Source organism: Catharus ustulatus, chromosome 1, assembly GCF_009819885.2.
Source record: "Catharus ustulatus isolate bCatUst1 chromosome 1, bCatUst1.pri.v2, whole genome shotgun sequence".
Taxonomy (NCBI): domain Eukaryota; kingdom Metazoa; phylum Chordata; class Aves; order Passeriformes; family Turdidae; genus Catharus; species Catharus ustulatus.
Window position 1 is genome coordinate 14,645,494 of NC_046221.1, and position 26,233 is coordinate 14,671,726.

Sequence of the window (26,233 nt, forward strand, 5' to 3'; positions counted from 1 at the left end):
CAGAGGGGAGAAATTTGTCAAACACCCTCACAGACACAAAGGCTCCAAAATCAGCTGATGTTGTGGAAAGCAGCAGAAAATGTATCTGGGAACAAGTCTACAGGAAAAGGGAATATTTTATTGCTCAGTAGCAGAAGAGGCTTCAATAAGACTTGAACACTAAAAAAGTAACAATGATCATAGCACAGCCATTTGATCTGTTTTGTGTCTCCAGCAATGATGAATAGCCTTGGGAAGAACCAGACCAAGCAGGCACTGTCAATTCCCTGAAAGTGCTGCTCCAGAGCCATCTGGCCCAGGGTCACAGTTCCTGCTCCTACTCCTGCCAGGGAAAGGATGCTAGCAAGTTCCAGCAAGCTGATACCTGCATCACAAACTTTATGAAGGGTCAGAAAAGTGAAACTCTGCTTACAAGCTCCATTAAAATTATTATTTCAGCTAAAACTAGCCCAAGGACACACTAGAAGATAGTATCTTCTATCTCCATGCTTGGTGCCATAGCCAAAGATAGGACAGAGCTATTTATAAGACCACTTCTGCAACCCAGCTTTGTCCAAAAACACCTTCATTGTTGAATATGAAATGGTCTGTCTGGAATATCTCTTCCTTGGCAGACCTTCAGCAGAGTGGGAGTTTCTGAGGAAGCCCAGCGGGTGTGGGCCGGACAGAACCGGAGGCAGCAGAACTTTACAGCCCTGTGATCAGCTCTGAGCTGGGAGAACAGGCAGGTCCACCCACTTCAGGTTCACAAAAATGCTTTCATATTAAGTTGGGGGGAAAAAATGCTGCCTTTTTAATTTTTTTTATATGTATAGATGCCAATGGAAAGCCTTCTTTTTAATAAATTGCAGTAAACTCAGTTGATGCTCAGCCCTGAGGTACATCTCTCCATTACTGGACTCAATTTAATGCTGCAATGAAGAAGAACAGTAGAGTTTCAGGTCTGTTGGCACTATTGCAATTTTCTTTTATAGTTTTATTAGAAAACTATGGGAGAAACATCTTTCCTTTCTTTTGCTCAAGAAAACTAGAGACAGGAGAACAGTCCATGCCAGCCATGCCTTTTCCCTACTCTCTCTCTATAATGGAAGATTAGTGTCTTTGTACACTGAACTCAAGTACTTTTCATTCTCTTAAAAAAATTGCTGCCTTTTTTCCCTAATTATTTGTGTGTTACAAAGTCTGACCTGTTTTAATGAAATCCCATTTTAAAAATATTTTGGCAATATTTAGTGGGAAAATAAATCATAATGTAACCACTCTTTTAACTGTCCCAAAACGAGACAATCCCACATGAAGCAACGCTGCCCTGCCTTGCAGAATCATTACCCAGAGGAAAAGCACACCACACCTATTGTACATTTTCTATCTTCAAAAGCCTCTGCCAGGACCTTCAGGGTGTTCTTTTCTCTCACTGTCTATAGAACTGAGGAAAATAAAAAATAAGAAACTAGTTCTGTTATGAAAATAGAAACTCAAAACGAAATATACAGAATAATGTATGTAAGCTAGTAGAAAAAAATAAGGTTTGTCATGTGAAATAGAATTGTTCTAAAGTACTCCCATTTCCCCTTTTTTTTCCCTTTATATAGGTATTATATTAAAGACATACTCTGTCTAAGATACCAAATGTGACAGGGAACTCTAGATTTTGGAGCTCAGAATAAAATGAGCCCATCATTTGCAAAAAGAGCTGCACAGGATATCTTGCAAAAATCAAAACCATGCTTGAATTTGACTAATTTTCATTTTTAGTAGTGCAATTTAAGTGTCTCTATGAGGCCAATGGACTCTAGATTACCAGGTTTAACCAAACTATTACAACCAAATCGGTAATTACTGATGGTCATCCCTTCTGGATAAAGTTCATGGACTTCTAAAAGACCTAACAAAAATTGTCCACACAGTAGAAATGAGAAGGAAAACACTTGGAAGTCTGTCAGGGAGGAAACCACAAGATTTACACTTTAATAGATCCACTGGTTACAATAGAGGTGTGGATGAGGACAACAGCTGGAAACAGAGCTGACAACCCCACAGTTTCCATGGAGTTTCCACCACATTCTATTATTTATTCAGAAGCTATTTTCCAGGAAAACAGCCAGCCAGCTTGTGAAAATGCTTTCAATAAAATAATTTTCAAAGGATGGTGGAACAACAGAATAAGCAGGCCACAGGGAACAGGTGGCCAGGTTTTTCTTTTGGGTTACCCAATTTGCATGTTTGAATAATAATTTCAAGTGGGTGGTAGTATATTAGAAAGTAGTACCTCAATTTTGCACAGCCAAATTAAATTTTTATACTACTGGCTCATTTTTTCAGCCCAGTTAATGTGGAAACATGAAAAGTTTTCCATCACATCACTAGAAACAGGTGTATCTATGTGCCCCACAGTGTTTGGCCCCATTAGTGGATCTCTAGCAAATGCAGAAAGAGATGAGACATGAATATTTTTGATTGCCTGAGGAATATTTTTAACAGAAGAATGTATTTTGAACTGGAGTTGGCCAGCAGCACCAGTAGTCAAGAGTACTGCAGCAGCTGAGCATCTGGAAAAACATTCAAGGACAGGCACAATGTTTAGAGCAGCACCAAGGCTGACAGCAGCAGCCTGGGATAAGGGTTTGTAGTGAGACTGACCTGGGGTGGGAACTTGGGGCACCAGTAGAAAAAGGGTTGTGAAACAAAAAGCTTTGGCAGTTAGCGTGGGACATTTCCTTGCTGAGATAACTCAAACCAGGGGGCTAATATGAAGCAAATGGCATAAGCCCAGGGCTGCTGAGCCATGCCAGCAGCACACCATCCTTCATGCTGTCAGAAACAGGGTGCAGCAAGTGTAAGTACTGCAGTCTGCATGCTGCTGCCCAAACACCCCACAGAAGAAGGGTAGAGCAGTTTAGTTGCACAATAAATTTTGATATAAAATTGAAACATTAACATAGCTCATTTAAACAGCAAGGAAACCATAAAGATACAAGCACTCAGCAGAAGAGGCTCACTAGTTTCTCATGAACTCACATGCTCACCAAGGTTCATGTTTTCCCTAGAAAAATCATGAGCGGGGGCATCTCAGGGTTATACAGCAGTATAAGTTAGAGAAATTACCTATCCAAAATAAAGAGCAACAAATTTTACTTATTTCTAGAACAAATAGGTACACCAGTAGGGGTATGAAACATGGGAACTTAAATGCTGATATGAAACTTGTTACTCTTCTCAGACAATATTGTAATAACACTGCTAAAGAAATCAAAAGCAGAACTACTTTTGTCCTGATTTTAGCCCTTCTAATTTAGCCTATAAAGTTTTAAGAAATCAGTAAATAGCTACATCATCTAGTTGAGTTATTTGAATGTTCTGAATCAGTATTAACACTCTGATGCAGTTTAGAAAAAGATTTTTTAAGTGCAGAAGAGAAAAACCTTTATAAATCACACACATACACAATATGTATATGCATCTATGTGTATGCATATATATGAATGGACATAAATAGATCAAGATTCAGATTCCACTTACACAATAATTAATTCACCTCTTTTTCCTCATTTCAAGAAATGCAATCCCATAAATTTTTATCTTTTATTTACCAGTACTGGAAAGAAAGGAAGATGACAGGGGTGACATCTAAAGTTAAAGGTGCCAGCACCAGAATTCATATTCCTTGCTCAGTCAGGAAAGCACTCTGTGTTATTGAGGGGACACTCTATCTATCACTGGATATAAGCTTAAGGATATGAAACCCTAAATACCAAATGAGAGTGCCATGTGAGAAAACAGTCAATGAATTCCTATATGAAATTAACTGCATACTGGGTAGTTGGTGGAGGAGATCGCCTCTGCCACACAGCGACACATTTAATACAACCATCCTGGAATTTTCTTTTAGACATAAATTATCTCATAACTGAGTATTGCTTTTACTAGGTGATTCAATGACTGCTGTGAGAAGAAAAAATTATAAAAATTACCTAGTGAAAAATAAAGATATCTTTTAAATTAGTTCACTTTTCTGCATCCCAGGCAAAAACGCTTATTTCCAGAAATACTACAGTGCTCTTAAGACAGTAAGTCCAGTAGATAAAGAAAGTAAGGTGATACAAGTAGGTCAGGACATGGATTTATCAGTGCTGTGTCATTTAGTCTTACTTCAACAACTGAATAAGAGCAAAGGACAAACCTTCCACTGCAGGTGAAGTGCTGCAATCAAACCTACACCTTTTCCCACAAGTGACTCAAGTTCCTGTTTGCACTTAGAAGTCAGGCCGAGAGTATGACTAAAGTAAAAATGTCCAGACAATAAGAATGACAACCTTCATTTTCACTTCAGTCCCATCCTTTCCCAACAGAAAATAAAAAAGTCTCCAAATAAAAATTAGACCACTCGTATTCAGTTTACCTCCAGTAAAAGGATGAGGTGCAGCAGATAAAATTGTTACATAAATACTGAAGGCCTGCCTGGTATAAAATTAAATTTTAAATAAAGAAGAACAAACAAGTCACTTGAAAGCCTTAAACATGTTGTATAAATAACCTGCAATGCTATCCAGAATCAGCTGAGCTGTAAGCATCATCTGCCACAGCCATGAGTCAGCTTGAGTCAGTTCACTGTACTTTTATGGTACTTTCAAAGACAGAAAATGCATCTCCCAGCAGCACGAAAGAAATCTCTGAAATGTGTAACAAGTATTTGGTGGGAAGGTATTCTCTCCTATAAGATGGCAGTGAAACTAGTGGAATAAATAAAATGCCGGTATACTTAACATTTCCGTCTTATTTTTAGCAGAGGACTGAAATCAAAGCATGAAATGAAAAGCAAATCATGTGCTCTTAAGGCCAAACAATTTTAAACTCTTCATGAACTGCTCCTTCTGCACAGCAATACTGCAACTGTGCAAAGCAGCACTATAGCAATGTGGATTTAGCAAACAGGGAATGCTTCCAGCTGTTTGCATCCCTCCCACTCCCAGTATGCATAACATCCTGGCTAGTAGAAGTTATATTTGTGTTTAAACATGATAAGGCTGATTTACATTAGAAGAATGTTTCTGATCAATCAACTGTGCTGAATAGCCGGTGACTAAGTGGAAATGTTTCACAGAGCGTTCTGCTGAACTAGAACTGAGTAAGAAGTTTATAAAACTTCAGGACGTTGTTACAGCCTCTAATCTACTCAGCAGAGAGTTCACAACTTCCTGCGGCTGCTTGCACTGGGCATGCACACATTTCTCCCAGCCCTCAGGTCCATTATCTATAACTGGAACAAAAGGGAGGGAGGGCTCTCCACACTTCACTTTGGCCATGGGAAGTTAAGTGCCAAGTACAAACTGGCTGTTACAGTCAAGGGAAAGAGATGTAAGACTTTCCAGGCAGTAATCTTCAGGCAGCATGAATCACTCTGTCCACTGGTGGGTATCAGCCTAGAATCTAAGGAGCTGCCTCTGGCTGAGACAGATCTCAGGGAAGGTTTGGTGCTGGTTGCCTGCAGGGTGGGTCATGGGCTGGGGCTCTTTGTCAAGCTGTCAATAGTGATGGGGCCAGTGGAGCTGTGGAAACCAGCAGAGGTGAAAAGCAGCTCTTTTCTTTACCAAGAGAGAATCCACTGGCCTGATACAGCAGATTTGTTCTTGAGGACACCTTGCAGTATAGTTTTATAGCACACAAATAGATATTTACACCAGAATAAGATTTCTGCTTTGATATTTGGAAAATAATAAAAAAAAGTAAATTAATTTAAAATGAGGTGTTAGCCTTTTATGATGTTTTCATAAAGAAAAAACTAAAAGGAGGGACGTGTGGACAAAAATGCCCCCAACTTTTTTTTTTTTTTTTTTAAGACATGCTGTCAAAAGATAAACTACCAAATTGGATATGTTTCAAAGTTAATTTAATACATACTCTTAATAATGGATTTTAAACCTTACTCTGTCAGATCTGCTTAGACAATGAAATGACACAGCACAGACCAATTTTAATTTAGGATATATATGTCATCTGACAGCTATGTCACCTAAGAGAATTATTTAAATTGAATAGCATCTTCTTTTCATTTTACAGCTTTTCATAAATCTCAATTATAGGAAATTTATTAATATGACTTCAGCAATGTCCCCATAAACTACAAAACTAGTATGAAAGTATTACTGCCTTCAGTCAAGGTCAAATTTCTGTTTATAACCCATTTTACCTATTATACAGCTTTGCTACATTCATTCATCAGGCTGAAGGCATCTAAGAAACGAATTTTCCTGAAGTTGTGTGTTTTCCTTTGAAAAGTAAAAACAGACCTGCCATTTTCAATAGTGTAAAACTAAGATACAAAAACTGAAGTCAGAATAATTCCTGCAACAGCCCATCCTCAGGGCAAAGGTCTTAAAGCAATCAGAGGCATCCCTGGCCTTTCTTATGACAGCTTTGTAAATCAGGCTGGACTGAGACTGGACATGTATGTTTGACAGAAACTAGAATCTGACATTTTCCAAAGCTTTGTTTATAGCATACAGACTCCAACGTGGAGGATTTGGAGCTTGGTGGAGTTTTCTTGGAACCTACAGGCTCACTTTCAGAGGACATTGTGTGACTCAACAGCTCTTGGAATTCTTCTGAGTGGGAATGGGGGACAGATCAGAGCAGTGGAAATGTGTAAGCATAAGGGTGTACATGCCACTGGCAAAAGGAACAGCCCAGAGCCCACACTGCAGACCAGAAAAGGAGGACTGTTCAAATCAGGTGAGGAAATCTGAAGGACCACAGATGAAAATGAGGGGAATAAAAAGAAAGGATAGGGTAAGATGGAGGACTGGTCATATATGGTAGAAGACTTTTTGTGATACAGATACCACACAAGCAAAGAGAATTAAGATTTATGTTTTCTAGTCTGAAGACAGTTTAATTTTAGCTAAACCTCAGCTACAGCAGAAAGCCAATGCCACATACTCAAGTATGTGGTTACAGAAAATACCACAGATCCCAAGTAAGCCGTCAGGCAAAAGGCTGAAAGCCAAATGCCTTTCTACCACCTGAGCAATGGCACAACCAGGATGGCCTACATGTGCGTTAGAATCATAGTAACCTTAAAATACATTTTAACCTGGATTAGAGTGATCAATTCATATCCTTACAATGTTCAACCTTGTTCATCTTGAGCTTTTCTCAAAATTGCTTATGAATCTCTCTGTTGTATACAAGTTCATCAAGAACTATCTTTTCACTTTCATTCCTCGTTGGTTCATTACACCCAGTTAAAATCAGAATTTTGTGTTTTTAAATATATCAGCTGTGGCCAGAATACCAGCAAATTACAATGCTCCCTACCTGCTGATGAATTTCATTTAAGAGCCTACACCTGTAGACTGAGAAACTCAATTCTTTGCTTGATGAGTGCTGCAAGTTACACAGCTTACTGCTGCAAAATAACTGCAACTGCTGTCAGAATCATAAAGAAGGCAAGAAAATCTGGGTGAATAGACAACAGAAGGTCAGAATTGCTTTGTACTAGACTCTGCTTAGATGACAAGGTAGTGGGATAAATCAATATTCAAGCAAAACCACTATTAACATCCATACATAACCTCTTAAGAAAAAGAATATTGATTACACTTGTTCTAGAAAGATGACATCATATGGGGGTCATTGATCTGGCTATAAATCTCTGGCATCTTCATTCAAACATCATTACTGCCAAAGCATTTTAGATATGAGCCTTAAAAAAAAAACTTTAAAAAAAGTCAGTGAAATTATTTGGAGAAACACAATCATGAAAATAACTTCAGGTATGTAGTAATGTGGAGGATAAATTGGGGATTTCAAAACAATCTCAATATAGGACTCTTGTACTTAACAGAAATAGTATTAGCACAATATTCTGTTCTGCCTTTTTTGCCACTGTTTTCTACTAGAACAGCCAGCTACCTTTTATAACAGTGATTCTATTTGCCCAAATCTATTTTCCCAGTGGTACCATTACTATTTATTTCCTTCAGACTATTTTTGTCTTTTTTCTTGCCTACTAGTCTTGCGTACAATATTCTGTTTTCCACATAGCTCCTCTTTCCCCTATATATCAATGGACATGAAATCTGTCCTTACTCCTGCTCTCATGACAGACTCAGTACTGGTAGAAGCTACCATCTCCTACTTTTTCTGCAACTGATGATACCAGAATCCTCCTTTCTCATTTCTATCCTTCTCCTCTGCAAGTCTAAATTTCAGCAATTTTACGCACTAATAACTACTGCATTGAGCTTAAAATGTTGCAGGATGTCCCTCTAGGCAAAACTGAAGCAGAAGAATTCCTCAAGGAAAACTCTTGCAATTGTCCTTGCTCATTTCTTTGGGGACAGTGGAATTCATTTTTTCCCTGAATGAGCATGAGCTGCTTGTCTAAGCAGTGGGAATCCCCTGAGAAGGAAGGAACAGAATATATAGGCATGTGATCTCAGAGTCCTACAGTATAAAAGCAGCACATGGTCAGAATTAACTAACTGCTGAATCTCAGAAACTTACAATGCATTCAGAATTATCATCCTTTGGGAATATTTTTAATATCTCCCATAGGCATCTTTTCTTGGGTAATTGAACACTAGAATATCTTCAAGCCTGAAGTATTTAAATCTAGTTCTCTAGAAAACATGTTTCATTTCAAGCAACATAAGGAGCTGGTGCAGAAGTTCTCTGCCCTGTGTCACCACGAGTATGAGTGCTTGAACATAAATCCCAAAGACTTTAGTCTCTTCAGTTAACTCCTGCTCACTTATTAACTTTGGAACACAGGAGCAACCTGTGGTTCATGTCTAAGGATGAAAAAGGATTTCTGCCTTGCTTATTGAGGATCAACATATCTTACAGAATTTCTGCATAAAACAAACTGTCTTCACAATGGCATAGGAGTCCCACAAAAGTGCTTTGGAAGATGTAAATCCACATGACAAACAAGAAGGAATGTGTGTGCTAATGGCAGCAGAGATTGTACCAGCAACAGCTCAGCCTACCCAAACATACACACAGAGGGGAGAGCAGCTCTTGAGCAGAAGGAAGTGAAGAAAATGAGTCAGAGGAAGGATCAGAAAGCACAGGGCAGCTGTAACAAAAGCAGTCCCCAGCCCCTCTACTCCAACAGCCTGCTCTGTGCCAGCAAGGGCACAGTCCCACCAGAAGGGCCATGAGCTCTGGCGACCTCACCTTTCTTCTTCCCTGACAGCCACCAGTTGCTTTTTAAATGCTGGTGAGCTGAAGGAAGGGCTTGGCGGACTCTGACCTTTTCAGTCTCATGTTAAACACAGGACTGTCGATTGAACAAAGCAGAGATCTAAGCACTGATCATAAACCAGGTGTTAATAGAGCAGCTTTATTGCACCCAAATGCTGCACATTGCTCCTGTGAACAGCAGGCAGACAAACTCTCAGAGCAAACCTTTGCCCGCAGGATACAATCTATGGCAATCTCCTGGCTGAACATTCGTGACTCACTTCACTCCTTGTGCGGGGTTAGGAGAAGCTGGCTCCAGTGTAAACACACATTCTGTATCACGGGCAGGCTGTACATGGCTGACAGGCTGCCGGACTTGCTCCCTGCCTGCTTCCAGAGAAGTGTTGCTCTTTCCTCATGAGGAGCCAAATGGAGGCTGTTATCAAAAGCAATGACCACAACCATTTAGCACCATCACTTCCTGTACTAAGTGACCCTTCTAATAATACTTTCTCTATGAGTCTTGTGTCCAAGCCCTAACATCTCCTCCATCCTCCGCAGTGAAGCCAGAGCCCAGTGCTGACCAGCTGCCAGCGAGGTCTCAGTGCTCACTGTGCCCCCTTGGCGACTGCACAGCTGCTGCTGGAATAAAACAGCGGCTGCAGCTGCTGCTGCTCAGCTCCAAGGTCAGGCCAGGAAAACTGGGTGCTCCCACAGCCAGCTCAGCCCAGGTGGCTGCAGTCTGCTGCATTCCCAGGAGACCTGCTTTCTTTTCCTGTCTCCATTGCTATCCTTGGGAAAATTACTTTGACTTTCTGTTTTCTCTCCCATCCTTTGTCTATCTTTTGTGATTAGACCATGATTTTTTACCTCAGGTTTTGTAATTTGGTTTTCTTTAGTTTGGAAGGAAAACAATACCTTGACTAGCGTAGGAGCATTTTGAAGAGGCAGGAAAGGAAAAGGAGAGAGGTGGAAGGGGAAAGTACTCTGCTGTCAGTAACAAAGTTTGCTGGGAAAGTGGAGCAGTACAGATAAATGATCACTCCCTGGGGCAGAGGTGAGCCAGATATCTAGTACAGTATGAAGAAGCAAAGGTGGAAGTGTTAGTGGCTGGTGAGATTATGAAGTTGCCTTAATGGGTGCCGTGATGGGAGGTATTCGCATTTGGGTATTAATGTGCAGACCACGGTACTTCTGTGCTTGTTATCACTGAGGCCCAGTTGACAAATATCTCCCTCTAAACCGTTTGCAAGCTGTAGGAGTGGAGTAGATGCTGGAGAGCAGGGTGATGGCTCCCTGGCTGTGTGGCTTTAGTAAGGCAGAGTTCAGCAGCTTGGCAGCAACATGTGGCCAACGGGAAACTGCAACCAAGGAATACCCTGATAACTGGTTAGGAGCTGCTGTAGCTGCTCCTACCAACCAGCTCCTGCTTCTCTGGAGGCAGTGGCTCCCGAGGCACCCAAGTGACCCCTCACCCCAGAGGTTCCCAGAGAGGGAGGGATTGCAGTAGAGCTGCCTGGCACAGGGATACTCAGCCCCAACCCTGGAGCTGCAGCTGGGCACCACTAATTTACAGAGCTGGCTGTTTCATAAAGGCAACACTGGACACACCTAAGCCTGGTTTGGGATTCATGTTTGTGTAGAAGTTATAATAAAATCTGTATCTGCAAGGTAAGTTAACAGTGAACCAAACACTTTCCAGCTTCCCACTCAATCCATGAAAACCCATTTTTTCTTGAGCCCTCCTGTGCAAAACTGTTCACTCACCCTCCCAGATGTCATGTACACTGCAGTATAGAGTCGCTACATTAAACATTTTGACATCATTTGCAGTTGTGTCTACTGGCTCAGACACCTCCAGCACTTTTTTTTTTCTGACATCTTTAGTACTTCAGAAGTGTTGGAAAATAACAAATTATTTTCATACCCATCTGTGCTCTCCAAAGGAGTCCAGAAAGCAGCCAAATAATTCAGTGATTCTCTTTCAGTCATTTGTGAGATTTTTTTCCTGTGAATTTCCTATTGCTCTGCACAGCCAGACACTGGCTACTTGACACAGTAAGACCTGAGCAGAGCATTGGGCAGCACTTGAACCAGTCTGTTGAGCAGTTTTTTTCACTCCTCAGAGCCCCATTGATCTCAGTAGCACATTTTTGCCACCACTTCTTTGCATACACAATAGTGGAAGGCTGCTCATTATTTGCATGTTCTGGCAAAATCACAGAATCACAATATTCTGAGTTAGAAGGAACCCCACAAGGATGATCGAGTCCATCTTTTAAGTGAATGGCCTATACAAGGATCAAAATCCACAACCTTGTCGTAATTAGCACCAGATGTGCTTTTTTTTGCCCTGCAATAAAGAAGTAGAGAATTCCTTGGATAAAAGGAATTTTTATCTTCCAATACCTAAATTTCCCACACTTTTGGCAGACCACTGTCCCTCCAGCACTTGCTTTTACTATGCATGGCATTAATTTTTACTCTTTTTAAAACTTTGGCTTTCTGGTGGCTCTCTTCTTTCCTGGCAGTATTAACACTATATATTGATTTACCTGTTGAAACATATAGTCCCTCCTGTCCTTATCTCTGAATGTCAAAGTTACTTATCTACCATTTCATTTGTCCAGTGCTTGCTTTGGATGGAGCTGCTTGGAGCAACAGTCTGCCATTTCAATCTCATTTTCCAACTCCACTAAAATAGTATTGCAATTACAGCTGTGCCAGCATTAAAAGCTTTTGCTAAAACAGCTGTTATGAGACTGCACCCTAAACCACTGCACTGCCCAAGTGGAACACGGGGTTGAATCACAGGCCACACTTGAGTAAAGTAGAAACATCATTCCTTCCTTATTTCAAAATGCAGCTAGACTGCAAGCAGAGGGAAAGTGAATAAAATTATAAACAAGTTTCAGCACTGCTGGTTAAATTAACCATAGAAAAAACAAGAACTGACACAAGCTCCAGTAGCCACACATAAAGGCACAGTGCTTAGAGCTCTGAGCTGTGAGTTCATAGCTTGTGTTTCCAACATCTTACTTTCAAAAAGGTGCCAAATGGCACTGTCTTTAATTTTTTTAATCAGCAATTTCCCAAGTACCTACTTTAAGGGGCACTTTAAAATACCAAGGGCATGCTCCGAACACCAGCAGGCTCCGGCCGAGGGATTTGGGAAAGCCACTCTTCAGCTCGGAGCGTGTGTTAGCACCAGACAAGCCCACTCATCGCTTAGAGACACATCCATCAATCGCTTCGTGACTTCCACGGCTTTTGGAAATAGTGGCCAGCCACAGGGACGGGCAATCCCCCCTTGCCCAGATCCCCGCTGTCTCGCCAGGCAGGGAGGGGAGCAGGAGAAGAGCTCTGGAAAAGGGCTGGGGCCGAATCCCGCCTTTGGACAGCGGCGGGAGCGAGGGGGGCGCGGGGCAGCCCCCGCCCCATGCCCGGCCCGGCCCGGGGGCTGCAGCGCTGGGCCCAGCGGCCGCTCCGCCGCCAAACCCCGCCAAATAAGGCGCTGGCGGGCGGCACACATGGAAGCGGAGGAAAACGGGAACCCAGCCCCGCCTCAAGCACGGCTCTCCCGTCCCTGCCCGCCGCTCCGCAGACGCCTCCCCAGCCCGCTTGACGGCAGCGGGGAGGAATGTGTTTCCGGGGCGGGTAGGTAAAGCGGAGTGCTGGACCTCCCCTCCCCTCCCCCGCGGGCCGGGCTCCGCTGCACTTGGAGCAGGCGGCGGGCAGCCAGCGAGGAGCGAGCTCGGGCGTCCCGCCGCGCCCAGCCCAGCCCAGGACGCCGGGGCAGAGGGAGCCGCAGCGAGCCGGGCGGGCCGGAGCCGCCCGCTGCCCGAAGCCATGGCCAAGGTAACGGGAGGACGGGCGGGGGTCGCAGCCGGCCGGGAGGGAGATGAGCGGTGCCTGTGGCCGCCCCGGGGCTCAGCGCCTCGGGCGGGCTCCGGCGGGCGGTGCGGGACCGCAAGCGCCGCTTCCCATGCCGGGAGCCGCCGCCGCCCCGTGTGCGGGTCCCTCGGCGCCCTCCCGGGCGGAGGAGGGGGCGCCGCCTCCCGCCGTGCCCGCCCGGCGCTGTGGGCGGGAAGGTGCCGGGCCCGGCCTGCGGCTTCCTGTGGCGGCAGGACGGCGGCCTCGGGCCTCCCGTGCCGCCGGGGCCGGCCGGGCCTTTGTCCGCTCGGGGCCGGCCCTACCCGGGCAGTGCCCCGACCCCTCCTCTCCGGTGGGGACGGAGCCCGTGCCGGTGCCGTGCGCTGTCCCGGCCGCCCCCTCCCGCCGGGGGTGCTCGGGAAAGGGTCAGCACTCGGCTGGGAAAGTTTCGGGCGGGGGCGGGCGGCCAGAGGGGGACGGTGCCTTCCGCGGGAAGCGGGCGCTGGACTTGCGGGAGTGGGAACGAAAGGAGTGAGGCAGTGCAGGAACTTGAGTAGCCAGGGCTTTGACCTGGGTATCTGCAGAAAGCCCTGAGAGCGGAGTATGTGCAGTTTGAATGACGGGATGGTCGCAGTGCAGCGTTTGGCCACTCGATCCGTCCAAACTGGCTCCGAGCCTCTTTACTATAAACTTGTGATAGCATGGAAGTGGGAATGTGAGGCCTCTATGCCATGTCCCCCGTGGGGATTTCTGAAAAATCTTACAGCCATAGAGCAGTGCTTTGTCTTCTAGATTGCCTTGGTTTAGTGGTGGTTGGAAGGAAACATGAAGCGATGTGAAATTCATTCTGACTCACTGTTCAGGCCTGTGTCAGATGTCTTTATGTTATGGAATAAGTATCTGACTGCCTGCTAAACTCATTAGGTAGTCTTTGTTACTTTTTAGGAAAAAAAGTTTATTGGTGGTCATGTTTGCTTCTTCATTTGCCCTTGATAGAATGCAACAATCTATTCCTGCCAGCACATGTGCACATAGCTGTTGGGTGAAAATGTTGATTTTTCTGGTAGATTTGCCATTGCTGCTACAGTCCTGTTCATGCCAAGATACACAAACCTTTAGGAGTGAGGATTGTCTCCGTTTAGATTAGTGGAACCACTCACGGCTAGTGCTGCTTGTGTGCTAAGGTGTTGGAATGAAGCAGTATGTATGTGGAAACAGATTTAAATAACTTGTACTCCTGGCATACACATCATTCGGTAGGTGATGGTGGTAGCATGAGAAAAATTAGTTTTGAGGAATGAGGCAGCTTGGTAGTAGTGAGGGGATTTTGTTGTTCTTGGTTGTTTTTATGGGTTTTTTTAAAGTAGTCTTATACTACTAGAAAGATATTATACTAAGTTAAACAAGACTAAGAGTAGCAAAGACATTCATTGTCTGCATCCATCCCAGTGACAAAACCGATGATTCATTCTCCTGTCACAAAAAATATTACTTGCCTCTGGGAAATGATTAAGTAGCATTTTGCAAGCTTGCCTAAGGCTCTATTTATAAGGGTTGCAAAAACACTGAGCCGTTGGCAATAGGTTAGCAAGACAAGACATGTTTAAGATGTGAACACCTTCAACTTTTGTCCTTTTCAAAGGTGTTTCAGCTGAAAGATGAAAAGCTGACAGGCATGCACAATCTTACCTTAATCAAAGTCGGAGCTGGTAAGTGCTGTATCTGTTTGCCAGCCACATGATAAATGAACCATATTTATTTCAACATGAAATGTCAGCAGTTAAATCTGGTGTTCTCTGTGGTGCAACCAGGGAGCTCATTCTGCTCTCTGTGTTCAGGTGTCTAATCTGTGCCAGTAATGACCACCCTTGTGAAGAACTGATTTGGAGGGATACTTGTTTCTTTAAGAATATGCATGATTTTCTGATGGGAGTGCAGAATTTTAGTGTTTTGTCTCGAGTGTTTTAAATTACTCAAGTGGTTAGCTTTACACCACTTCCTTTGGGAAGCAATTCCCAAAGCTTAAAAAAACTGTCTGAGAACTTTTCCTGCTGTTCTTTCTTCCTGATTCGTGATTACATTCCTCTTTCTAAAACATCTTCTCTATACCTCTCATTGGGTAGCTCTGCTCTAGTTCAGATTTGAAAAAAGTTTGTTTGCTGTAGCAGCAGGAAGTAGATAACTTGGGTAGCAGAAAGGTGAACTTGAGGAGAGCCACGCACACATGGGGTGGGCACGTGCTGTGGTCTCTTTTGCCCTGAATATAATTCCCTTGCTGCTGCTGGTATGAATGCCCGTCAGTTGTTTGTAAATAGTTGTCATGCCTACCTTTCCACTCAGTCTTATTTAGTTGAGTGATGTGATGCTCACTTAGCTTGTGGTTCTCCCAGCTTCTCGTCAGTCTTCTACGGGCTTCGTGGTTGGCTGTAGCTCTTGGTACTGAAACAAGGTACTGCGGCTGTGATTGCTCAACAGGCTGTGAAGTGCCTTCTCTTGATGGGACCCTTTTAGTAAGCAAAGGCTCTAGTTCTGCATGGGGCTCCCCTTCCTTCTGGTGGACAGCCATGCAGAGTCCCTGTTGTTCCTCTCCTGCGCATGGTCCGGGGGTCTGGGTTTCTTCAGTGTGGACCTGCTCGTGTGGCCTGTGCAGCCTTTGTTTGTGTCACCTGTCACTGCCGCACAGGGGGCGGATGTGTGAACTGTGCCACTTTCTCTGGTAGTTCTTCTCACATTTTGTCTGGGGTGGGTTTTGTGGAGGAAGGCTGGACAGAGCTTCCTGTCCATTGGCTCTTCCTCCTCATTCCTTTCCAAATGTTGTTTTGTACCCCTTCTGTGTAAGACTATTGTAATCAGTGAGACATTGCACAAATAAAGTTAAATCAGTATTAATCACTAGCTTTAAGATTGCTCATTCTACTTCACATGGCACTTGGAAAAGACATTGATTAGATCCAGAAAAGACAGAATCCATACTTTGCAGTAGCTGAGCCTATTCTGCCTACTTTGCTTTTCTAGAACGTCAAGTGATTTATTTTTTCCAACTTTTTTTTTTTTAGAATGGCCAATCCCCTTGGCATCCTTTTGATTCTTAGGAGCTGCTGTCAGGCCTCTGAGAGGGAATCCTTGTTGGGAGATTTTTGGGTTTTTTTGTTTGGTTGGTTTTTTTCTTTGCCTTTTAAGCTGCTTCTATTGGTAGAGCTCATAAAGCAATTACATAAATTAAATTAATCTTAAAAATGTAATTAAAGCAATATGTAGTTAGATTTATTTTGGAAGTGTCATTAAAAAGTACTTGCCAGTATGTGTACTATTCCCCTATGATTAGATTTTTAAGTCAGCTGCTATATTCTGTGCCTGGATGAAAATTTCTGGTCTCCCAGCAGCAGCAGCAAACTCGGTGTTCAGTCTGTGTTTTCCTGCTTCTCATCTCCCATCTGTCTTTGTATTGCTGATTCTACAAATTGTTTCACTCACCTCACTCTCCTTGCTTTGAAGTCACGTTGTAATAGCAGCATTCTCACTGCCAGGTCTAATGTTGCTGGTTTGATACTCAAGGTTTTCTGCTTGGGTGTAGGTGTGCAGGGGCGTTTTTTTAGACAAGCACATATCAAAGCTATACATGACAATAAGTTTCTGCTGTAGGGGAGAGTTAGCTGTTTTTTTCTGAAGAGGATGTTTGCTTTTCCAGAGGCAGGGAGTATCACAGATTTGTGAACAAATGAATAGATGACCAAATTCTGTGTCTTTGTCTCCTGAACAGATACTGGCCATATCTATGTCTGATTTAATGCTCCTTTTGTGTCAGAAAACTTAAATCTCTTGGATTGTTCTAATGCTACTGAATATTGTCATTTATGGTGGCAGATATTTCTGCTTTTTTTCTGTGTAGTTCCTCCTTGCTCAGCTCTGTGGTGTATTGTGTTGCCAACTTTCTAAAAAGGATGATGTTTCTTGTCATGCGGTAACCAAAGGGGACCACAATATTGACCAGTGTCTGTCAGTTGTTGTGGTTATGGCGTTTCTGGAGTAGCCTAAAAAGTCATTTTTGTTTACCCACAAATGGGAAGACAAATTCTATCTTTTTTATCTTTTTTTTCTAATTGGTCCTGCATAGGTGTGGTCCAGTAACCTAAACTCCTAAAACTGTAAGTCAGAATAAATTTGAGAAGACTTTTTCTCTGAATTTTTTTCTCTCCCACCATGAAGATTATTAGTGTAAGTACCAGTAAAAAGTATATACAGCTTCACTGTAAGAAATGGTGTGCTTTAGCTGTGTATGTTTCTAGCCCCATTTAAGACACATGTAGGCTTGCTGAACAGTTTCTGTTGGAAATGTTACACAGAAAATGAAGATTCTAACTTCTGTGAACAAAAAATGAGGCATTAGGCACCTCGTTAAACACCACTAAATAAAATTATTACCTTTTTCAGTACAAAAGGTGCTTTCTTTAGCAGAATGTTGTTATTAAACATCCTATATCTTTGTATTAACCACCTTCTCTTCTCTATTCATAAACTAATCAGAGTGGCTAGTGGACTTCTTGGGCTATTGTATTCTCCCATTAGTGGACTGGAAATGTTCAGAGAGATGGTAAAGTTGCCAATCTATAACAATATTTGCATATAACCAAGCACATGGTAGGGGAATTAGTCTGATGAGACTATAATTGTTTTCTTTTTTTAGAATTCCCACTTGTAATCATCTTTGAGGTGTCACTGAGCAGAGGCTCTTTAATATATTAGTGATTTTTTTGTTATATCTTTCTCATTTCTCTTTGCAGTCAACTGCAAAATGGGTTATGAAACATGCTTTCTGTCTTAAAAGCAGTTTCATGTACTTTTTTTGCTTTTCCAACAGCAGCAACAAAATACCATTAGTATTCTTGTGGTTTTATTAGAGGGGAAAGTTTTGAGTAACAAAGCTGAGGCTGGAATATTAATTTTGTTATTGCTCGTAAGAGCTAAGATCTTTTCTCACCATCGCTTTCATTCCTTTCTATTACAGAAAAATGTTTTGCAAATCTTTGTTAAATTAATGCAGTTCTTACATTTTGTCAGTAAATCATTAGATTATAAAAGTTGCTTTCTCAAAAATTCTTATATGTAAGACCATGTTTAAGTGCAGATTCCTCTTTAAAACGCTCGTAAACTGAAACATATACAATATCTAATGCCAGTATTTCCTCCCCCAAATGATTGGCATCATGTTTGTAGTTCTCTTATTTCTGCTTTGTTTTGTATGAGATCACTTACATATACTTAACTTAGTACTGGTTTTAACTCACTTAGTTTTAACTTCTGCTCTTGGTACATTCTAGTGCAGGAAGCAGGAAGAAGGTCTGTTGTTTGTGCGAATTCTTATTGTTTTAAACTATAAATTTCTCTGTAGTATTTATACTACAAAGAAGTACTTGCATGTAGTTAATTTTGTTATAGCTATTAACAATTTTTTTTAACTTTATAGATGTGCAAATAAAAAACTTCCATTTTTTTATATGGAAGCTGAATGAAAAAAGAAGTCTGTCTTCTTTTCTCATCCTTTGTGGTAGAATGAAAAACATTAATTATATATTGGGCTGAACTGAAACACTGAACTTTCCCTTGTTCAAAGATGACTGATTTATGGTTATTTAAAAGAAGAAAAATTGTATTATATTAATTTAGAAGGAGTCAGTATTTAACTTATGAAATGGTGATGAGTCAAAGGTGGTATCCTGGATATCAGTGCATACTTGGTCTCTGGAAAACAAACCTGAGACTGGGATGTGTAGTTGGGCATAATCTTGCCCTTTAAAGTAAATATTGAGACAAGGATATGTCCATTCTGCAAGGGGAAAAGGGGGATAAGCTGTCATTCTGGTGTTTCTTAATTTTCTTTAGTAGAATTGTAGTCTAGTGTGTCTTAAGGTGCTAATCCTGGGCAGTGGCACAAAAGTCCCATCTCCCCTTCTGCAGGAAGCTGCTCTACAAGGCCATCTGGTCTGTCCTCTTCTGCTCTGGATCCTTGTAGGCTGGCAAGACACGCTGGGAATACTCTTCCACAAAGCAGAGGATGCTCTCCCAGTGAGCAGTGGGGTAACCAGAGCATCCAGGAGCATCCTGGGGACATGAAGGTGATTCCAAGGACCTGGCATTCCAGTGACTTGGCCAGCATCCTCCACAAATTCAACTGCTTAAGTATTAAATTGGCATCATCCAGCTCTGCCTAGATCCTCAGCTGTCTGCTTTTCCAGATCTTGGGTAAAGGGGTTTTGTATAAAGCTGAATACAACTAAAAGGGAGGCCTGTTTCTGATGTGGAGATAAATATGAAAGACCATAATCTTTTTGATGTTAAATCAAAGCACTCTCCCAGGTCGAAAGATGTGTCAAAAGATGACACATTTTAGTATTTGGTTATCAATAAACTTGGAATGAATTCTGTATCAGGATGACTTCTGATATTTCTAACACATCTTTGAGAAGGAGTGGCCGAAGGCTTTATTCTTGTCCAGTCAGCAAGTGAAATGCTCCCTCTTCTGTTAATGAAAAGGAGGAATGAGAAATCTTTTCTATCATCATCCGCAGGGTTGGCTGGGGTGAGCATGGTTGATGTGCTGCCAGTGAGTTCTGGCTGGGCTTCTTTCTTATTACACTGATGTTTTATTTTCTTGTGTATTAGGAAATTAGTTTTAGTGAGCTTAGGATAAAGTCAAGAATTAGCTTCTCAAGGGTTCCTTTTGTCCTTTTGCAAGGGGTTGTTTTTAGTGTGTGGTGTTGTGATGACTTTGTGATGCTGGGTGGAGATTGTCCCATAGCTGAAAGGTATCCTGTAGCCCTTCTGCGTAAAGTACAAGGCTTTACAGTTTTTGAATTGTTTGTTTGCTGATTTTGTGTCCAAACAGATTAAAAATCTGACTTTCAGTTACATGTGAATGTAACTTACGTGCATTTCCAAAACATCTGAAAGTGTAACATTTTAGAAGATAACATTCATTCTCTGCTTTTACTGTGCAGTTCAAAAATGGGGAGTGATTTTTTTGTGTTGTTTTTGTCACTTCTATGCAAATACAAATCAGTGTGAGAAATTAATTTACAAGAACTTCGGTGTAATTTTTCCTGGGTGTGGACTTCAGCATAAAAAAGGAAACAGCAAATTTCCTTTTTTGGAAGAATATGCTGTACATATCAGCTATATGTTAAAAATGCATAATAAAATCAATAAAAGTAGTGAACATTTCTTCTGTGTATGTGTTAGCCCTCTCAACTACACATGTTATGTAAATAGCTTCTCAAAGGCTAGACTAAAATGTTGCACAGCCATGTTACAGATATCTTGTTTGAGTGAAAACTCAACTTCAGCTTCAGAAGTAACCATACTGTGTAAAATTACTGCCAGCATTTCTACCATTGCCAGCTGGTTTGGATAGTAATAAAAGACTTTTCACAGATCCTGCCTCTTTTTGGTGCATTATTCACAATACAGTTTCACTTTCTAAATGAATAATATCTGTATTTAATATGATTAACATTTGGTGGTAGCTGGAAGCAATTTTAATGCTGTGTCTCTGCAGAGTTAAAAAAAAGAGCTCACTCATTAGTGCTAACTGAAAACTCTGCAGCAGATGAGTGATTTTCAAATTTACCTGAATTTCATATTATTTAAAATATTCCAATGGCTTTTGAACCATGAATTCAATTAAAATCGTGTTTAATTTTCATAGGAAAGTGGTTCTGCAGCAATTTATACAAGCTGTAGGTTCAGCTGTCTCTCCTGCCCGTAGCTGTGTGGTTTTGCCATCCTGCTTGCATCAGCTGTGGAAGTTATAGGACTGTATTGAGTTATTGAAATAACTGTTCTAGTTGAAAAATAGCTTGGTAAAATACTAATTTTTAACTACATCAGGTGTTGCAACTGGGAGACCACATACATTGCAAGGGACATGCTTCAGAGTCAGGGGAGGAACGGGAAAACGTGCAACTCATAGCAAGAGCGTGTGCCACTGTGGCAGTCCAGAGATAAGTTGGCATAAACTGCTGTGGAACCTCACAGCATCTGCTTGTGCCTGCTTCAGTGCTCTTCTGACTTGAGTAAGCCATCTTAACTTGCCAGATCAGGTGAGAAATCACTCAGCAAGATGTTATTGCTCAACTTGTTCCACTGGCTCAGCTAAGAGGTAAAGGTATCGTTCGCAGTTGGCACCAGAGAGATGAAGGGTGCAAAGTGGGGAATTATAGGGTCTTGAGAAGTTGAGCTGTTTCCTGAGTTCACTAGTAGCAAACTGGTAGATGTACTTGGCTACTATGACAAATATTTTCTTACCTTTTGCAGTGCTCTTAAAAGCAACTTGTGGGTTCCAGGTTTAAACTCCTGCTCTGGAAAGCAGCAGAAGTGTATGAATAGGCAGATTGTTCAGGCCACGACTGCTTTTTATGAAGTACTTTGTGATGAGTCTGGGTGGTTTTGATTTTTTTAATTAAAAGTCTTTTAAGGTTCAAGTTATTTTTTCCTGAGATTGATAAGCTTTTTGCAAGTGCTCAAATTTGCATCAAAATCTGGATGAAGTCCACTGTTTGTTTCAGTTTGTGCTTCTTCCTAAGCAGTTATCACTGCCTTTGAATTAATAATCATCATTAGTTATGTACACAAAAATATATAACACTGTGAAAAATAAATATGTATAGAATTAAGTTATATTCAAAATCTCATAGATACAGATTTATAAGGATATATGTAGTTCTGTGGGATGACCAGTTTATTATTTCTGCATTACCATTTTCCTGGACAATTATCTGGCATTAAAAGAATTTTGAGGATGAGAGTTGTTTCAGTACAATTCAAATTGTATTTGAATAGTGAATCCTTTTAGAAAATTGATCTTAGTATAATATTTGAATGTTATCTGTAATATTATTTTATGTACTTGCTATTCAAATTCTGAACTAAAATATGAACAAACAACAAACCTAAAATCAGTTAGTATTTTGTTCTTTGTGTTAATTTTTTCAGCTTACTAATTTATTCCCATAATCTGTAAAAATGAAATCAGAATAGTTTCCCAAACTGTCTGGCTGTGTTACAGAGCATTTATAAACAATTAATCTAAGATCAGCTTAGGATGGTTGGCATGTGACAGCCTGAATTTCAGATGGTTTAGCAGCAGAGAGGCCAGTGCAATTTTGGAGGGCAGTCAGTCTGATAGCCACCTGCCTCTTCTTAGAAGCTGTTTCCTCACCACTCCTCTGGCCTTGTGGAGGTCTGGTTTTCACTGAGGCTTACAGAAAGTGGCTTTTCACATGGAGGGGAAAGGGATGGCTCAAGGTCCCAGTGAAGCTGGCTTAGGGTAGAGGTGAAGGAGGTCCCTGAATGGTAGTGCAGGGTCAGAGGTTGCTGGTTTGGGGATGCTGCAACACTGCTGATTCTTTCAGCAGTTAGCTTTCATCGGGGTTTTGGCTGCTGAAACTGTACCCTGAGTGTTAATGATAGCTCCTGGTGGGTGAACTCTGCCATGTAACAACAGACAAGTTTCCGCTGAGTTTGCTCTTTGTGGTGTGCCAGCTGCTGGCTTCCTGCAGTACCTGCAGCAATAGCCAGCAACACATTTGCAATTGTTTTTTCTTAAAGAAATAGATGAGTGAGACATTGCATTTATTGAAATTCTCTAGTTTTTTACCCAAGAACAAACTTACCTCTGTTCTGCTTTTCCTTTAACAGAAAAGATTGGATAAAAGTAAGTTTAGCCAGATGTTGTGCCAGTCGTGGAGGCAGTACAGCCTCGGAAGCATCAGTTACAGTCAGCTGTGTAAGAACTATATTTATATGCTTAACTAAACTTTTTGTTTCCCCACGTGGATAAATGTGAGGTTTAAGTTGCACAAAATTAAATAGTGTCTTTATGGGAGTAGTAAGTGGTGCAGAGTGTGCAGGAATTTAATACTACCACACGGCACAGACCCCCATGTTTTCTACTAGAATGGCTTAAATAATTATGTGGCGTTCCTGATTGTAATCTGTGATGGAAATGCTAAATTTAGTCAAGAAGTCTTGTAGGCTGGAAAAAACTATGTAAACAAGTTAAACATCCAGGTCACACTTTCTCCCACCAAAAAAAAGGTGTTATATTTAGACAAGAGAAGAAATTAAGTTAAGGCAAAACCAGCTCAGGGTTCTAAAAGCTTTTGAAAAGTACTGAAACAACAGATTTTTAAAATTCTGTTTTAATCACAGTTGTGTGAAGAGATGCTTGTAATAATGAAAATCTTGAAATGTTTGTTAGGGGAAAATGCCTACTGATAAGAGATTGAGTGTGGTGATAATTCTTACAAATTTCTGGACATAACATGCTTTGAGTCAGTAAGGTTGTGATGAATTATTGGACGCTTATGTTTGAAAGAGTATGGACAAGGGGTATTTTTAACAGTGACAATTTTAAGGGGAAGAAAATACCAGATTTTTGTTATTGGCATATGTCCACGTTGTATATTTATCCTTAGAGGAAGCTTTCTAGTTGTTCTTGTATAGAGGTGCTGTAGATGCAGCAAACACTTTCAACCACAGCATTGGTCACAGTGGGCTTGGCATGTTTTAGTGGTTTAGGCTTGGAGAGGTGCTGCTTTTGCAGGGTGCTTGCATGCCAGCATAAGCAGCACAGGAACAGGTTCTATTGTTCTGTCTTTTCCTAAAATTCAAGGAATTTCATAGTATCCTTGAATGAATCCCCAGCTTCTGTAGGATTTCATAAGCACAACAGTTTGAGAAGTGTAGAGCAAGTTGTAGTTGCACACTGGATTGTCACAGAAGGAAATGTTACAGCTTTAACTAGGTATAGGCCATAGGTAATCAACACGTGAAGCACATTACTGATGTTTTCATGAGGTGTAGCTGCAGGTCTCTGAGTGCTCTGATGGAGAACATGCAGAGTGTTATTTCTCTCCTAATTTAGTGTTGAGCATAAAGCACAATACACCTGTTTGTTAATTTAGTTTTCCAAAATACAGCTGTCAAGAGTTTATGCTGTAAATTGCAATTTATGGATAACTGCCTGGTAAAAATATTTAAATGAAAAGGAACATTTTCATAAGAAGGAGTACCTGACTTGGCTCTTGAACAGTTTCCTGTATGTGGTCATCATGCACAGGTTGGTTGTTCTTGTGACCTTTGTCTAAATACTACCTATCTTTCAAGCATTGAGATGCTTTCCAAAGTAACTCCTGAACTGTGGAATCTTGACTTCAAATTATGATTCAATGGGTCAAGAAAGTGTTATACAAATAGTCTCTTCATGTGCATAAAAACCAAGCCAGGGACAAGGATGGTTAATGCAGCAAAGTCGTGTTCTTAAATTAGTAATGATTTGTGGTGTGGTAGTACTGTGAAGATTTAGTCATGAATTACGAGCTGTCTGTGCATGGCAGAGTACACACTGTTTGAAAAAAGGTCCTTCCTTCAAAAGTGGTGCTGACTAACCAATGTTAATCCTACCTGCACCACAGTGCTCTCCAAAAAGCCTGAGAACAAAAGGAAGAGATCAAGGTTGAATTTGGGGTTTGCTGACCAGAAAGATGAAGGACTCTTTGTCAATAGCTACACCTTCAAGGTGTCCCTCTGCATCTTTTTCCCATTCTTTTACCTTCTATCACCATCTTCTGCATGAAATTTGGACGTGTGCACGTTCTGAAACAGAAATATTTCATGAAAAGATAAATCATGGTGTGATTCTTGGGAGTGTCTTGTGCAGGGCCAGGAGTTGGACTTCAGTGATCTTTGTGTGTCCCTTCCATCTCAGAGTATTCTGTGATAAATTGAGTGGGCTTTAGTAGCAGTAGTCTTTATTATTCGCTATGGCATTTGTTTTTCTTGTGATGAGTATTACTTAGGTGTGCAAACGATTGCAGGAGTTTGTCATTAAGAGAAATTATCAGTGGATTTTGCTAGTGGAAACACAGAGATACAGTGAAACATGTAAAGAAATACGATTAAATCAGGCACGGTGTGTAATTTACCCAGCCTTAATAGGTTTGCTATGTTTCATAAAAGTCTACATTCTGTAGGTTTTTCTGGCTTTCCTTAAGCTCCCTGGCTACCTTTGGTTCCTTGTATTTAGTTCCTCATATTCACTTTTAACTTAAGTCCCTAGAGAAGTCCAGATAGTTAGGATTGGTCAGGTCTGCAAGTAGAAGAGGATTTCAGCCCAGCGTGCTGTTAGATTGGTCAGAGTCGGAATCCATGACACAGGAGTTTTGCAGTCCAGGGTCTCTTACGTGTCTGACTGAACATACATCTGTTTCCTTTCAGTTTCATTCAGGGTAGAGCATTTGGTGAGAAAGAAATACTCCAAATTATGAACCCAAGTCTGTTTTTTCTCTTTGACAATATGCTGTAAATCTGTAAATATTACAGGGAACAGTAACTGGAACCTCACATCTTTTTATCTACTATATGAGCCTTCAGTAGACTAGAGACAAACTATCAGTTCACTTTCAGTCTCTGTGCCTTTGTTCTGTGTAGCAGCTTTGGTTTAATTAAAGCCCTTACTAGTATATCCTGTAGGATCATAGAGCATTCCCAGGAAATGGCAATGCAAACCCTTTGGGGCTGAGGAGGGACTGGAGCCAGTTACCTTACTTCACGTGTATGCCACATTACTGGAAAATATCTGGGATGTATTATCATCTTTTGTCATGTCCCAGTGGATCTACTGCATTTTATCTTTCTCATTGTGGAGAGATGTCAGATACCAGAAAACTTTATCATTTGCAGTTGTTCTGAAACCGCTACCTGTATTTTTTCTGATTATTGACCAAATTTATGTCTTCCCTCAGGAAAAATCTTCTCCACCACAATTCCTTGCAGCCGTGCACCTAACTTGGGCAGGTTTGTTTCCATTCCATAATTAACTAAAAACTAAAAAATACTTTGCATAAAGATACCCAGTTGCTTCTCATTCCTTTATTTAGAACTGTCAGAAAGGTGAGAGCTTCTGTGAAACATAGAAACAAATACCAGTAAATTCTATGTAAAAGCAATAGTATGGTCAAACCATGTGAGTGCTTGTGGAGTTAGTGGTTCAGTCTTGAAGCAGCTGTGTCCTGTATAAACTAGCAAACACCCCATACTCTGGGGACACAAGATGATACCATGAACAACCTTCCAGCTCTGTTCTCAGGAGCTGTGGCCTCTGTCTGCTCATACTTGT

General features: G+C 41.4%; 1 protein-coding gene across 2 annotated transcripts in view; it reads left to right on the top strand.

Moving 5' to 3' along the window:
* Positions 1-12,943: 12,943 nt before the first annotated feature.
* ITGB1 (integrin subunit beta 1) overlaps positions 12,944-26,233 on the top strand; it is a 46,095-nt gene continuing 32,805 nt past the window's right edge. The window contains exon 1 of one of the 2 annotated variants that reach the window (XM_033070682.2): positions 12,944-13,044. In XM_033070682.2, the coding sequence (XP_032926573.1) occupies positions 13,036-13,044 (9 nt within the window). In that variant the 5' untranslated portion in view covers positions 12,944-13,035. Of the gene's footprint in view, positions 13,045-14,743; positions 14,769-26,233 lie in introns of those variants that run through there. The other variant, XM_033070691.2, reaches the window with a different exon arrangement.